Consider the following 17,147-nt stretch of genomic DNA (forward strand, 5'->3'; position numbering starts at 1 on the left):
ACAAGCCCAGGAACTCAAAGCCATCATCCTTCTCAGTAACGGGCATTGCCCTGAACATTGAAGAACTCTATCCAATGGTTAACATATTGTTTGGGCTGGAAATAGATGGGCAGCAGAGAAGGTAGCACCTGCTATAAAATCTTAGCTTCCCGATAGCACCATGACTGCTGTTATTCTTGTCTCTTACGCAGTAGAAGAAGAGGAAGAGGAAAAGGAAGAAAGAATAAGCTTCTAATATCGCTAGTATTCTTATTCAGCGCATAACTGGTTTTCTTGACCAGCTGCCAGCACTGATGTTATGCTGTTCTGTGGGGGGTCTTCTGATGAATGGTACTCCACTGACTTTGGAAGGCAGTATTTTCTGTACTAAAAAGAAGATCATTAACTCTGTCAGGTCTGCTAATCTGCCTTTGGCAGTGGACAGGAACATGATCTCCAAAGGAGAATAATGCACATTTGGTACAAAAATCATTTCAGGGCTGGAGAGATTGTGTTAGAGAGAATGACTGCAAGACTAACAAGTATATAAAGGTTGAGCTTACTGCATGGCAAGAGAAGGGATAAGGGAACGGTAGAACATATACAGCTGCTTGCAAGATGAAATCAAAAGAAGAAAGGGAACTTATATATACAGGTATATAAATATACATATTTATATAAGTCATATAAAAGGAACATAAGAATATGATTTTAATTATAGTGAAATTTCTGAAAGAGAAATTAGCTCTAATTTCAGGATAACAGTTACTAGTGACTCTCACGTACCCAGAAAGTGTTTGTGAAAGCCTCCTCACTCAACATGCTAGACACAATGGAGCATGAACACCCCACTTAACTCCAGCCCAGGTCTCCCTGCTCCTATATTTTGCTTTCTTAAACCCAGTTACTTCCGAAATCAGAAATCTTTCCTTAGGTTTCCTGTTGGAGAAGCTGCTAGTTAATTCTTGCTTGTCCACATCCAGGCATCACTGCTCCTGCAGCCAAGCATCTCACATTTGGTGTCTTGTCCCTCTTTTATCTGCAGAGATGAAGTTTCCTCTTGTCTCTCCCAGAGGGTTTAGGTCTTCATCTCTCCATATTCCAAAACACTTCATTTAAGAAAGACTTCAGAAAAATACAATAACTGGTTGTAAGTTCCTTAAAAGTTTCAGCTCAGTCTGTGGCAGAATTATAAAACTCATCTTTTTAAAATTGTCATCTTTTTAAAACAAAATCAGCTTCCATATTCTACTCCCTCAGTTTCCTCAGCAGTGAATTTTGAAGGATGATTATTTGCTGCACTAATAATTGTTTCCATTAATATGGTCTGAATCAAAAAAAGAATGCCAAAACGTTTATGAAAGCATTAGCCTACTTCTTTTCTCTCAAATAACATAAGATGCAGCAAAACAATCTTTCCATAGAAAAACTGTGGAAGGAATTCAAGTTTGATTAATTAAGCCAGACAAATTTTTCATAGTGCTAGAATAACTCAGTCCCAGGATTCAGTAAATAAAGGACTTGCAGCAGAACAGTAGGATCTCAACTTGGAAAAACTTCCTGAGTTTGATATGGATGAGGCCAAAGTTTCTAGTTTTACTCTTCTAAGAAATCATTTGCCACTTTTGAGAAAAGCTGTAAGATATATTGTCTAAAACCACAGTTCATAAAGAAACACAAAAGAAGGCAATCACCCTCGTTAAGAGGAGGTTCAGAAAACAGCTGTAATTACTTACATAGAATGTACCTAATATTTAGAAAAACTTTTAATCTACCTGACATGCATTAAAAGATCCAAAAATTAGAAAATGAAGTTGGCAATGTTCAAACTGAAAATAAAATGCACTCTCTGTATTTAAATGTTACAACAGATTGTTGAGAAATTCTAAGAGATCTTCAGCGTTAAGTTTTGAGTCAGGATGAGATATTTTTCTGGGAGACAGTTTCTTCTTCAGTCACAGACTTGCTGACATAGGCAGCAAGAGCCGTTTGGTGACAATCCTTTGACTGCATTAAAAAGGGGGTAGATGAGGGCACTATGGTGATCTTCTCTGTCTTTAAAAACTCTGACAATGAAAATCAAATTAAAGGTAGCAGCAAACTAGTTTTTATGAGAATTTAAACTTTTCCGTTATTCTTGTGTGAGAAGCTCAGCTTTGATATGGACACTTAGTCAGGTAGCAAGTTTAGAAGAAAAGGTTTCATCAAGGTATAAAATTAATATTTTACATTACAGAGCTTGTATTCTTTTTTTGCTGTCAAAGCAATTCTGTCTTGATGGTCTGTTCAGGAACTACAATTGACCTATATCTTCTGATGTATTCAAATGAAAAAAACCAGTCAAATATGCCCAGAAAGCACAAAATTTAAATAAAAATGTTTTGCTTATTCCTTTTTTCTTTCACTTGAAAAGTACATTTACAGTGCAGGGTAATTCATTCTTTTTAGTGCCTGCATTAATGTGGTCAATAAGCTCAATGAATTTTTTTTTCATTTTAGAGAAAAAAACTGTTTGTGTGTAATTTTTCTCATCTCTTTCTAGAAATATGCAGTAGTTCCATACAGGCTAAAAAAAAAAAAAGAGGTTATTGGTTTTATTGCTTCTTAAAAGGAAAGTAAATTTGTGAGAGAACTCTTTAAAAACTGACAACAAAATTGAAAAAACCCCACACCTATCAAACCTATAGATTTCCAAATACTAATTCAGGCACACTCTTGATGTGCAGTCTTTAAGAAACTGTGGGGATCTGTTTAGTCTCATGCTCTTGACTGGAAAATTGCATTGAATTTCAGGTAAATTATATAAAGCTCTTTCTATTACAGTTCTTCAAATTTGTTTTTGATAAAAAATGGCATCTGCAAGAATGTCTGTGAGACGAAAGGTAGTTCATAGAAGCTGCACCAAACTGTCACCTATGATGCATGTAAATCTAAGCTAGACTGGGGTTAAGACAGTTTGGATCTGCAAGAAAAACAGGAGGATGCTGGACAGTAGAAGGGCTATACAGGAATGTATTTGTCTGGGTTCTACTAAGAGTTGAGACTTAAAAGTACTAAAAAATGCTAGTGTTGATTATGTATTACATAGCTCATTGTAGTCATTCAGCCACAGGCAACTGCTTTGTTTCAGATATCCCTCAAATGTTATTTGTTTGCTGCATCCTTGATTTTTGCCTTCTGTGTTAATTCTGTAAATGAATGTTGTGCTCTATTTCGCTGGGACCTTCAGTAGGATCTTCCAAGCTTTCTGATCTATTTACTTTTCCACAATCTTATCTAAGGGAAATCTTAATTGACACAGCTATATGAATGACTTGACAAAGTGGTAGCTAAACCACAGTCCACAGTTGCCTTGGATTTAATTCTCACAGTACTTGACTCTGTAACCATTGGTGTACCTTGCAAAAGCAAAGTTTCTGCAAATACTCTGCATCTTGTCTAGATTTTGAGAACAATGAGTCCTTCCACTAATAACTCTATCTGGTATCTTAATTAGTACTTAAATGAATAAAAAATGTGCTTATTGCTGTGTAATTGACTTGTTTTCCCTGCTATCATTGATTTATTTTGCAGAGGGGAAGGGGACAAGTCTTTGAATTACTTTATATCCCTCCTACAATTGAAAGTTCATCTGTTTTTAGGAATCAGACCTGCTATCTGCATATTTGCTCAAAATGGAGGCCAAAAGTACAGTAAACTGGAAGTTTCATAGTAAGGTCAAATGTGGTGTGATAGTGTTTCTCTAAATTGTTCAAATTAGCCAGCTATGTACCTAAGTGACTTATCATCAAAAAGCAAAGAACATGGCCTGTTTCTTGAAACGATTTTAAAATTTGCCTCATGCTAATTAAAATACTTGTTGTATTTGGTTCAAATTTTGGGAAATTATTAACTTACTTTCATTTTCTAGCAAATCTGGTTGTCCTAGGGCTGTATTCACATCAGGGGCTAAACTTAAGCGATAGGACTAGCAGCATCCTAAGTGGCTTATTTTTCATTTACTTTTTTCCGAACAATGATTTTATTATGGAGTACTGTCTCGACTTCTAATAAATAACACTCGTTTCTTGTCCTATGCCTATAACACATGACGGAGTATCACTGTCAAGGCCTGTTGTAACACCCAGCTAGTCGCCCCCAGCTAGTCAACAGAGCAGAGTAGTTTGCAAATGAAGATCATTTGTCTGAATGACATATTTCTGAATGAGAATCGCTTTGTTTTGCAGAGAGTTCGGCCGCTGGAAAGTAAACAATCTTGCCGTTGAAAGAAGAAATTTCCTTGGCTCTCCACTGCCACTTGCCCCTGAATTCTTCCGTAACATAAGGCTACTCGGACGCCGCCCAACCCTTCAACAGATCACAGAAAACCTTATCAAGAAATATGGGACACACTTCCTGCTATCAGCTACCTTGGGAGGTAGGGTTAATGCTTGGAAATATTGCGCATGAGTTTGGCATGACCGTACTAAAAGTTCTCTCTAAAACTGATACTCACTTCTCAGAGCAGCTGGGCTGAGCAACTCACCCTGGGCTGGACTTGAAAGGTTGGGAACAGGTTTTGTCTACAAGCCTCATGACTCCTGCTGCTGCTGATGTTAAGCTTTGATTTACTGATTCTGCGGAAATAATTTCAGGGACAAAAACTTAAGAAATCCCATGGCTAAGACTGAGTACTTTTCCTGGGTTCCTGGTGTGCATGGTCCTGGCCTGTTGGGGACGTTTCTCTGCACTAAGAGTTCATTAAGGAGAGTGACATTTTTTCTGTAAGAGACCCTTATAACGATTTACATAATAACAGATTACACAGGTATCTGGGTCCATTACAGTACTGCAGAGATGAAGCAAGAAAATTAGTAACAATTATTTCCAATAAATCTTTTCAGCTAGGAGACTTTTAAACTACGTTGACTGCTGGGAAGTCCCTATATTGTCAGTCTACCCTTTTTAGGACTAGTGTCCATTTAACCAGTGGGACTAAAAGTTTCAAAATGGAATGATGAGGTTTTGCCATGTGATTCCTATTAACTTAATGGAATCTGTATCTCTCAATCCCCAGATACTAATTTGGAAAGGGTAGCCTGATGTATAATTGGGATCTAGTCACCAAATGGATTGAAGAAATCCAGTGAAGAGGCCTAATGTTCAGGAGAGAGCATAAATTGTTCCAAATGAAAGATAATTAGTGCTTGCGATTACCCATCTAGGCATTACAAAATGAACTGACATTTTAGAAATGCAATTTTATCCCTTGGTGGGTGATTATATTAAAGATAATCCTGGTGATTGAGTATCCTTCCAGCAGGACAGTCTTGTCAAAATCCTTTATTCACCTGAAGAATGGTTCTCTTTAATACATTTCATAACTGAATTCTAACCATATATTAAGGCAATGACAGCCTTCCTATTCTCTTTTGGCTGATATCTGAGATCTATAACAACTGAAATGGCTCGTGGTAGCTCCGTTTTGGAAAAGACCATTCTAGAAACAAGGTGAATTCTGTCTTACTGTTGTTACTTAAAATAAAAAAGAACTATTTCCTATCATTATTTTGGGAACTAGTGCTTCTACAGCAAATCCATCACCATTAGAATTTTAAGAACAAATTATATGTGTTGACCAGAAATTTGGAATAAAATCCCTAGAATTTCTTTTAATTACTCAGTATATTTCTTCCATGCAAAAAATACACTTTTTATTAATAATCGTATATTTTCTTGTGTATACAGCACATAGCACATCTGAACAGTAAAATTTACTGCAGAAGAGAAATAAAATGTTTCTTAAAATATAAAGCATAATAATTAAAGATTTGGCTGCAGCATGTATCCTAATGCAAGGGTTATCCAATGCTAAAAATTATTTTTTAGGATTATTATCTATTTGCTAATTATTAGCTAACATAACCTTCAGTACTAACAGCCATATGATGAAATTAATTTTCAAGTTGAAATTGGACCTAACGACTCAGGGAAAACAGTCTAACACAAGCACTGCTGCTCTTTAAAAGTACAAAACACCAGTATGACACTGGTCACAAAAGAGCTACAGACTTGACACCTTTTAGGAAGTATAGCCCTATGTAAAAACTAAAATTTAAGGGTAATGTTAATTTAGCTTTCGTGAATATCCGTTTTTGACCATAAAGGGAACTCTTTGCACATGGTAGTCTGTGATTTGAAAATTCGAGCTTAAACATTCAATGTTCTCCCCAAAGCCTCAGGATTTGCGGCAGGGAAACTGGGGTAGGGTACCCTTTTCACATCCCTCTCCAGACGACATCACAAAGGCCCTGAAATGCAGTAGCTGCCACATACCTGCAAAATTTTTCCACTCACAAGGAGACAGTGTTGACTTCTGGGTTCTGTCAACACTTAATGAAGTTAAAGGGAGTTTTTGTATTAAATTTGATGGGATTTGAATTAGGTCCCTAGCCTCAATTTTTAGGCATGATTTCAGGCACACCTGCTGCCTTCCATTATCATTGGATGGGTGCTGAATACTTCGAAAAATCAGTTCAATTAAAATAATTACAGGGAATTAGTAATTTCTAAGAATGCTTTCATGAGGTAGCTAATAACCCTACAGTTTCCTGTATTTGTTAGTTTTCATTTTTGGGCTAGACTGAATGGGGATTCCCAGAGATGGTTGTCCACCCTTTTTTAACATATAATTAGATTTTTTTCTTTCAATAATGTATTCATACTTTCCCTTTAATTACAAATTGTTTTATTATGAAAGCTTTGTCATTTATGTAGCTCCTTAAAAGCAGAAGACCAAACTGAGTGTGCATAGTACTTTTATTTAATGAATACCCAATCATCTGTATTCATGGACATAAAGGAAAGCTTGGCAAACAAGTGATCCTGTGGTAAGATTTGTGTGCCCCTGTGACCATTTAGCTTTCATGAATATCCCTTTTTGACCATAAAGGGAACTCTTGCACATGGCTGGTTGTGATATGTTCCCAAGTCTTTATTCACAAACATAGAAATATAGTCCTCAAGGGCGTTCTGAAATGAGAACTTAGGGAAGTTCTATTTTTCTTGCTGCCGCAAGATAATGTGGAAAATTACATTTCTCATTGCTTCTGTTTCTTATGGAAATTTTGTCTTCTCGTGACATAAGCCAAATGTCCATAATGAGCAGCTTCAAGCTGCAGGGTAGAAGGACCCTATGTAATCCAGCGTTTGCTGTGCAAACGCTGGATTAAGCCGCGGGTTCACGGACGAGCTCATGTGCCTGCGCACAGGAGTAACTTCTTCTGCTTCTGCATTGACTGCTGCAGTGTCAAATTTGCAGAGAAAGGAGAGCTGTGGCTGCTCATTTTTGTTAAGTTTTGTGCATAAATGGGAATGCTGTGTCGGGCTGGGCCATCATTAGGAAGTAAGGAGGTTTTCTCCACTCCTCTAGGATAATACACGTCCTGTTTGCGCTAGCAAAATTGCAAATTTACACAGCCCAGCTAACATTGGCTGGAACGACTTTAGGGGAAAGACAAGAGAGGACACGTGCAAGGGATCTACATCCCTGAAGGTGAGAGAAGACTCTGCTGGACAAGCCCCTGAGCATCTCATTTAGAGTTGCTTTGAGTTGGGATGTTTGGGATGTTCTGGATGACTGCCAGAAGTTCTTTTCAGCCTAAATTACTTTCTGACTCTATGAAATGTATTTCTAAATTATTTATCAGCTTTCAACAGTTACAAAAAACAAAGATTCTCCTTTGAATGAGAGACAATACACAGTATTGCTTTTCATTCTTTTTTCTGCATTTATGCTTTTCTCCTTTGCTTGCATACAACATGATGCAATGAAGGTCCAGCTTGCTGAATATACAAGAGTATTACCTGCTGTACACTTCAATGGCTTACAAAAAATAGCCTGCAGCAGCGAGCTTCAGAACTGGAAGTTACTGTGAAGCTTAGGGCACTACTGTGGAATAAGTGTAGGAGGATGAAAATATCAGTGGGTGTCACTTTAAAAGGCAGGCATTTTAATGCTCTTCTCAGATATAGATGTAAAGGCTGCCCAGCAAACCGATAGTCTTGGTGATTAGGAAATTAGAGATTAATATACTACAATGAAAAGACAGGCTCTTGTTCCAGGCATTTGGATGATGTGAGTCTGATTCAGGTGCTTTGCAAGATGAAGACAGTGGACTTTGCAAACGCGTCCCCCTTGCACCCGGAAACACAGTAAATCTTCTGAATAAACAGATCTACAGGAGATTGCCAAGGCTTCTTATGAAACTAGAACCTTTTCAGGCAATTGGCTAAATGGTACTCTCATATGTTTGATCGATTTATTTTTTCTGTTATTGTCTGTCATAATTGCTCGAAGTGTTCATTACCAGACCATCAATACACTCACCTCTCTGGGTCACGATATATCCCTTGATAATGTTGGCGGCTTTGAGAATCAAAAGAAAAAATAGGTAACCTCGTCTTTACAACAGACAATCTTAATGGGCCTCAGCAGATCAGCCTAAGCCCAACCTCTTGTCATTCTCCTCTCCACTGATTACAGTTCTGCGAGTGTGTTTGATAGTTGCACCTTTTCTGTTCTACACACTGAAATAAAGAAGGTCAGATTTTCTGCCCCTGATTAATATTCCTCTTGAGCAGTCTATTACTGTGCATACAGAGATGGGAGAAATTGTCAGGTAGTGCAAAGCAGGGAATCTCAATGAATTCTGAAGGATTTATGATCATTTTCACTGACTGTTGATATGACCTTTGCTTTCTATAATACTTCTTTCAAGGTAAGATACAAACTATTGGCAAATAGGGGAGGGAAAGTCCAGTCCTAAATGACTGATGTGAGAAAGGAACTTGAAAATTTAGCATGAAATTTGCAAACATCCCCCCACCCCGAGGTATGTAAATTTTCCAACATTTAATATAATGGATGCTAACGGGAAGAAAAAATTGCAAAAATATATTCTCTTTCTTTTCTCTTTCCATCTACTCAGTGAAAACAAATTTCAAATCCTAAAATAGGTGGTGTGTATGGAATTAACATGAACTATTATTCGCTTGAACCACAGAAATGATACCACATCTGGCCTAACAATAATTTATATACTTTTTGAACCTGTGCACTTCCATCACTATCTGCTTAAGTTTGGGAAAATGACCTCATAAAGCCCTAATAGTACATTCTATGATCCATACATGAATAGATTTTCCACTAGAGCTAAACCGTTTTTCATAACAAAGGCATAGCAGGTTTGTTTTTTTTTTTTTACTTGTTACTGTAATGCATTACAACCGTTGTAGCTGAGGTATTCTGTTTACTCAGAAACTTTTGAGGTTCATAAACCAAATATCTTTATGCCTTTGTAAGATATATGTAAGTGTATGAAGACAGAGCTCTAAATAGGTAACTGGATGATGCTCAGATATAGGCTTCGAGTGTCATCCTTTTATTACTGTTTCCTCATTTTCTGACATAAAGTGATGGGAACTGCCTGGATCACTGCTCTTTCCTACCACTACCCAGTCTACAGATGAAAATATGAAACATCAAGGCATACCCTTTCATGATTACAAAGATGTGGATGCAGGAAAACAATCTCTCAGTAGCGTGGTAGAGATAGCACTAAGTATTTAAATCATATGAATATGTATGAATATGTATAACAAAATATATTTACTCTTTCAATAGATGGTTATATTTAGTTACAGTTGTTACAGCATTATTCCAATTCTACCGTGTCAATTATGATTATTTGCATTTTTTATTTAAATAATTCCTGAAGATGTTCTTAAGATGCACACAAAACTAATTTCTAATTTCTGAATGACATTTATAAACTGTTGCTTAGGAGTCTTATATCTGAATGGCCACAGATGGGTTGTGAGCGTAGGTAAATTCCTATATACCTATTTTATTTCATACTTTTATTTCTTGAAAAACAGCATATAGAATATTTTTCTCAACTCAGGAGTTTAACTTATAAATACAAATCCTGGCAAATATGTTCATATGAAGCTAGAAAGAATATATTAATATGTAGGCTAAGTTATAAGCTTGCAAATTCCACAGCTCGCGGGGACATTAGTATATATTGTGCCAAGGTCAGTTGATCGAGGGAATGTCAGTCTCCTGCCCCCTGATGAGTATCTGTCAGTGACGGCAGCTACGTGGTAATAAAGCATCCGCATAGTAACTCTGCTGATTTCTTGAACCAACCCCTGGATTACGTGGTGTCGCGTGGTGAGCATTACCAAATGGTTTTATGATATTGCTTTTAAGCCTGAGAGAGTAAAGTTAACTGACTCCTGAATGTGGTGAAGCAGAGCATTCAGAGCTTTTGGAAAGCATGGCTGTGTGGAGCTGATGCTGAATAACTGTGCGTCCTTAGCATCCACTGTCATTAATCCCTTTCAGTTCTTAAAATTCATAACCTTCAATAGTTTTCTAAATAATTTGTTTTTTAGCTAATTCTTGGATCTCTTCTTAGCCTATTTCATGGTGGCAGACTGTAACCAGTAAAAAACAAGTTTCATCCATGTTTCAAATGTGACAGAAGAGTCTTTTTTTGGCACAGGTTTAATTTGCTCTAAATTAACTTAAAACTCACAAATTCCTTCCACAAATTAAATATGAGTCAGTGATATTAGTTTAAAAACCCCCGAGTTCTGGGTGCGAAAAGGAGCCCTGTTATAGGGGTTACACAGCTCTGCAGTGACATAGACGCCTGAGTCACAACTTACGGGGGAGTTCTCTGGTTTTTTAATCCACTTTTTCTAGCAAGTGCTACATCAGCTCTGATGTGAAAAACTTTCAGAATCTGTAGGATGCTTTTCGAACAGCAAATATTCTTGAAACCTACCTGATCGCACCCGGTATTAGCGTAGTGCCTGAGAGTACCCGTGATGAACTACGCCCCTCTTGTTTGAGACGCTGTACAAACACACTGCAGAGATTTTTGAGGAGAAAGAACTTCCTTCACGCTTACACCAAAGGCCCCATCGCTCCGGCTGCGTGCCTTCGCTCAACCCTGGGAGATGTCATCTGATGTGATCTGAGTCAAAGTAAACATTCAAAATCATTTCAACCCGCTCACAGAGCCTGAAAAACAAAACATATCTGTCAGGGAGCGGGGACGGAGGCTGCAGGGCTAGGGACGTGAGGGGATCCTGCCTGCCAAAATGCACCCACCAGCAACTGCCATGGCAAGCATGGGATCAAGCAGGACTGGGATAACAGGATGATGTGATTACTGTGAGGGGGTTCAAAAGTTGTTTTCCTGACATATTCTAACCAAAACAAAACAATGCAACACAGAACGCTGTCCTTTTTCGAGCTTTTTTTTTTGAAATGGGAGTTTTTATTGCAGTTCTCTTCTCCCCCCCGGAGAACAAATGCTTGTGATGGGAGAAAAATAAACAAACTCTGTTTTGCTAATAAAACTTACCAGAATTCTGTTGCAATAGAAGCATTCCAACCATCTCTACTAATAAATAACATAGATCAATGAAAAACATTTACACCAGCAGAAGGTGGGCTGGTATACTGGTTAATGAAACAAAACACCTGAAAAAAAATTTTTTTTCTCTGCTTTCCAGAAATTTCCTGCAACATTAAGGGCTGTTGTCTTTTACCTTACAATTCATTATCAGGTATTTTCAGTGGAACACTAGTCGACCTTGCAAAAGTCACTTTAATCTAAATATACTAGCTAAACCATTTGAAAATGGGAAGAAATGGAAAGAAATCTCCTAGTAAAATTCTGCACCTTCTTTTGCGCAGCCTGAACTGGTAACGGATACAGCGTTTACCCAGCGAGCTCTGATGTTGGTCTTCATAGCTCCACAAACAGCTGCAGAAAGCCCATGGCTCCTGGCTCGAATCTCGTCCCACACCATCGCTTTTCATTCCAGAAGCGCCTTCCACAGTAGCTCGAGTCACAAGGCAGGTTTTGACAAGGCAGGTTCTATTGCAGAGGTGTACTTGAACGCCAGCAAAGCGGGAGCCTAGTCCAGGTTTTGATGGCAAATTTCTCTAGGCGCGAGTCATCAGGGTTTCCAGTGCTTTCCCGGTTCTCTGCCGGTGGCGGCTGGCACGGATGCAGCGAGGTGTGAATAACGGCCCCTCTGACCGCAGCCCCACCTCGCGTCAGGGTAGCGTAGCAAAACGCAGCACGCAAGCCCGCGCTAACGTGACGTGCCTGCGCCCGCCCGGCCAAGCAACCCTATTCTGCTTCGCAGGAGGCTTTGGCAGCACTTAAATAAAACGCAAACCTACGTCTGCTTTTTACAGCAGAAAGATTAGGTAACCGGATGGGGAAACCCTGTTCCTTACGGAGCTGCTTTAATCCCTGTTTCTTTGGAGTTTGGGCAATTAATCCCTGCTTTGATGACTGCATGCACAAAGCAATGACCCGTTATGAAACAGCAGGAGCAGAAGTATAAATATGGTGGTGAAAGCTGAGGTAGGCACCAGCTTGAATAGCCAGCTGTCCCGGGCAGCAGCCGTCCCTTCCAGGACAAAATGAACACACTGGACAAGCCCAGGAGGTCTAATTAGAGAAGAGGCTCCTGGATAATGGCAGTTTTGCAGGTGTGAAGGGCCTGACTGTCTTCTGAAGTTGTGAGAGATTGGAAACCGCTGTAAGGTACATTGATTAACATGGATGCACTCCTCTCTCTCCAAGCACAAATGAATTTTGCAAGCTGAGGTAGCTGTGTGTCAAATTTGTCAACAGGTATGGTCTCCTGCACTGAGGCACACATTCTTCATTTGGCATTGCTCACCTCCAAGATTGCCTCCTTTTAAAGATGATGTCATGTTTTCATCCCACGTTATCCCTCTAGAGCTATATTTTTTGGCACATAAACCCATCCAAAGCTGGCATCCCATCCTCTAAATGGGCAAAATGCCATGGTAGCAGACAGGTGAGCAAGTGGCAAGTCAGACCGTATCAGGGTAGCTTCCGTTCCAGGAACAAGGAAATGGCATTCAGTGGAGTTGTTCAGCACCTAAAATACAGGTATAATGATATTATTCATTGATTCTTGTTGAAGAATGCAAGTTATTAAACACAGGTTCAGAAAGTGAGAAAAGTAGTTTTGCAGTTACTTTGGACATAAATTGCACAGAAGAAAACACTGAATCAATAAATTACTTTTCTAATTCATTTTCTGAAGTAAAGAGTATTGCCTAAACACATTACTAAATGAAAGAATTCTTGTTTCGCCTGAAACGCAGGAAAAACATATCTGTGAAATAAACAATAAATGCAGAAAAGTCCTTACAAATATAACAGTATCAGTAGGTCTGATCTAGATTGGTTCTTAAGAACTCAGTCAAAGAAATGAGATTTTGTTTTGGTTTTGTTTTCAGTAATCCTACAGGCATTAAAATTTCTAAATTCAAGAGTATTTCTCCATATCTCTTTAAAGAGAAAGGAAGGGAGAAAACCACAGTGTAAGATGCTGGAGCTTCTCTTTGCTTTCAGAAAAGCAGTTGTACTCTGAAAGTTAATAAAGTGTTATTTATGTTTTCATTTTTTTAAAGAAACTGATTAACATTCTTATTACATATTTTTGTACTATTCAGTTGTGTGTATTTGCTTTAAGATGTGTTATATCAAGTTTCAGGAATCTTAGCATTGCTGAATTGATTAGAAAACACAGGATTGCTTATAACAAGGTTGCTTATAACAATTTCTAACAAGGTATCTTTTTCTGAATCAGTTATGATACCTGTTTTAAAAGAAGGAAAGAAAAAAAGTCTCAAGTATTACATTGGTTTCATTTTCTTTTATGCTAACATTAAATACTAAAATATTAAGTTATTAAGCAACCTTAGAAATAAACACATTTTATACACAATTTAAATTGAATGTCTACAGAATATCTCTATATTGTTGGTAAATAGGAGTTAACATAGCAGAATTATCCCCAGTGTCATTGCATTTTAGGCATAAATGCGTCCTATTTTATAGTTGTTTTTCATATGAGGCACCAAAAATCCCCAAAAAGCCTAGAATGAACCTGTTGTCCATGTGCTTAGGCACTGAAGTATCTGCGTGTGCCACCAGGAAGGGATATCTAGACATTAGACAACAGCTAGGGAAAGCTTTGGCTTGCCACCTTATTTCTGTCAAAATGAGGCTTGCAGAAGATGTCACTGATGAACGTTGTGGTTTCTGTTTCCCTGCTCAGGAGAGGAGTCACTCACAATTTTTGTGGACAAACGGAAGCTGAGCAAGAGGTCAGAAGGAAGTGATCCCAGCACCAACAGCTCTGCGGTGACGCTGGAGACCCTGCACCAGCTCGCAGCCTCCTACTTCATCGACAGGGACAGCACACTGCGCCGACTCCACCACATCCAGATTGCCTCCACTGCCATAAAGGTAGGGACGGTCCTCTCGGACCAACCTGCAGATGTGGTTCCAGATTCACTAGCTGCTTCTCAGGAGAAATGTGATTTGATAAGTAAAAAAAGATTTGTTGTTCTAAACTTTTTCACCTGAATCAATTTGAATGATACAGACGGCCCTTGTAGAAGTGTTCAGTCATTGAGACAACCTCCTCTACATGTGTGCACAGCAACTGCATTTATAGGCAGACTTATGTCCGTGTACGGGTGCATACAGTTCCCTCATACTTCTTTTCTTTTTTGTCTTTTTTTTCAAACAGAGTATATTGGACTTCTGTGATTGAAACATTAATTAATTAATTAATTAATTAATTTTACTGATCTTTGAAACAATTTGGAGCTTTTGGATCTGCAGTTTTGTGGAGGCACAGCTTATTTTCTATTAGGAAATTATTTTAGTACAGTTTGTCAGTCAAAGCATCCTGCCTACTGACTGCTGCAGGTCACTCAGAGCACCAGAGGATGCTTGGCTGAGATCAGTGTCTCGGCAAGCAACATATACAAACAACATATGTAAAGCAACAACTGTTCCTTTGAGCAGCTCTCTAGTCTTATGTTGCTTATTTGAAATAATGCCTCTTAGCCCATTTTCAGCATTGAAGAGGAATTAAAATTTTATGCATTAATTATGAAGCTTTTAGTGTAAGACGTGTAGACGTGGCACTTCAGGACATGGTCTAGTGGGCATGGTGGTGTTGGGTTGGTGGTTAGACTTGATGATCTTAAAGGTCTTTTCCAACCTTAATGATCTGTGATTCTGTGATACGTGATTTAGAATCCATTCTGCTCATTGGATCCTTCCACTGGTGACTAAGGTCTTCATTAAAGACCGTTTGAAGCCAATCTGCAGCTTCCAACTGCGTAGCTGTTATTCAAGTAAATATAAATTTACCTCCTTGGGAGCACCCAAGGGTCTTTAGAGTGAGAAGGATACAACTGGAATTTGTGGCTTGACAGCACCTGTTCATTTTGGTGGCTGGTCTATGGAGGATATGCCTCCTGCCTCATCCATCATAGGTGGCTAATCCCAGCTCAGAGCTGGTCATCTGCAGGCGTGGGACAGCGTTTGCCTGTTCAGGCAGCACGGCTAAAAATACAGCAGGACCTACACAGAGTCCCATCTCATCTGCCCATCAGATCACACAGTCTTGTTGCAGACCATCATACTACCCATCCCTCTGATCTGATTTATCTTCATAATCTCATTGTTTGTTTTGTAGATGTACAGCAACATTTGAAACTAAACTCCTTCCATCAAAGCACATGCAAAATTTTCTTTCTATGTTAAGGTAATTTATGGCTGAAACCAGCGGTAACTGAAATGATAGAACAGAAATGTAGAGACAAAACCGTCTCTGAAAGAAATTTCTCCTTTCTATTCACTAATTTTTTTTAAAGCAAAATTGTGTCATATTGTGAAATTCAACCCTTCTTGCTAACAATTTATGTAATTAACCTTCTGCATGTCCATAGTTTTTTACCACAAAATGACTAAGATTTCTCTCCACCCCCTCACTGTTCATGAGATGGATACAAATGCAAGCTGTAGTCCATCAGCAAATCTGATTTGGTTAATTGACTGCAGCAGGTCTCTAGAAAATGGTTCTCGCATCAGATGCAACAGTGCTGATAGATGAAACGCTGCTTTTTAGCTTGCTTTCGTTGAGAGATTGGGATCATTTGCATTACAAATTTCTATTGTCAGAACACTTAACTGAACAGAAAAATTGTTTCTGTTGAAGACTAGAAACACAAAAGCAGACAGGGAAGGCATTTTTTGTTCTCTCCCCACAGAGATTTTTGAAACACTGCTGTTTTTAAATTGGAAAACTATCACATAAAGTTCCAGAACCACGGTGTAAATAACATATTTCAAGATTATTTATTAAAACATATATACTGAGATCTGAGTTAGACTGCAGGCTTTCTGTAGAGCTGCAGAGCCAGATCTCTCTTTTCCAGCAGACCAGCTTGAGGGCTGATTCAAGAGAAGTGACACCCTGGGGAACCTGAGGACCAGGATGGCCATCAGCCAGCTCTGTGCCTTCACCTCCTGGGCTTCTCCAGGGAGGAGAGTAAACCCAGTGGTTTTTTTGCACTGCAAACTCCTGGGAAGCTTTTTAAGTCACAGCATTTTCTGTGCCTGGCTTGCTTACCACAGCTCTGCTCAAAACCTTCTTCTGCGTGAGAGATCAAACTGGGTGTTTGCAAAGGGAGTCCAAGAAAAGCGCTCTCAGCTTACCATAACTCCTTATGACCAGCATCAAAGAAATCCAATATAAATGTATTGGAGCAGGTTTAGAAATCCCTGAAATTCTGATTGTATATTAGAAGTTTTCCAAGAGATATACAATCATTTTTTTGATTGCTGCCTGTTTAATAAAAGAAAAAAATTCAGAATATATTTAGTATTTGATACTATTGTTCTTTATTCACTCTCAGATAGCAATTCTGTGTCTTAAAACATAATTTGCATGCACCTATAACTCCATTTCATTGAAAAGGAAAAAAAAAAAAGTATCTTTTGAATAGTTTGTTTTCCCTTCCTTTTTTGTCAGTCAATTTTATTTACATTTTGGATGGCTTTTTAATATGCAGTATACTAGACTCTACTGTACTAGAAAAGAGAACTGAAAGTATTAATAATATTTCATATAACTCATACTCTTACTAAGCAGAGCATCCTTCAACTACTAACTATCCTTTTAGGAATGAGTATCTGAATACAACAAAAAAATATATTATTTTGACCAGGCGAGACTTAAAGCACAAATGAAAA

General features: G+C 38.4%; 1 protein-coding gene across 2 annotated transcripts in view; it reads left to right on the forward strand.

The window, feature by feature from the left end:
• Positions 1-17,147, forward strand: part of BRINP3 (BMP/retinoic acid inducible neural specific 3) — a gene marked incomplete at both ends in the record, with an annotated part of 207,874 nt that overhangs the window by 103,545 nt on the left and 87,182 nt on the right. The window contains 2 exons of one of the 2 annotated variants that reach the window (XM_082003025.1): positions 4,206-4,396; positions 14,152-14,342. In XM_082003025.1, coding sequence (XP_081859151.1) covers positions 4,206-4,396; positions 14,152-14,342 — 382 coding nt within the window. The remainder of the gene's footprint in view (positions 1-4,205; positions 4,397-14,151; positions 14,343-17,147) is intronic. The other variant, XM_082003026.1, reaches the window with a different exon arrangement.

The sequence above is a fragment of the Phaethon aethereus genome (genome assembly GCF_964289735.1).
Source record: "Phaethon aethereus genome assembly, chromosome: 8".
NCBI classification, from domain to species: Eukaryota; Metazoa; Chordata; class Aves; order Phaethontiformes; family Phaethontidae; genus Phaethon; species Phaethon aethereus.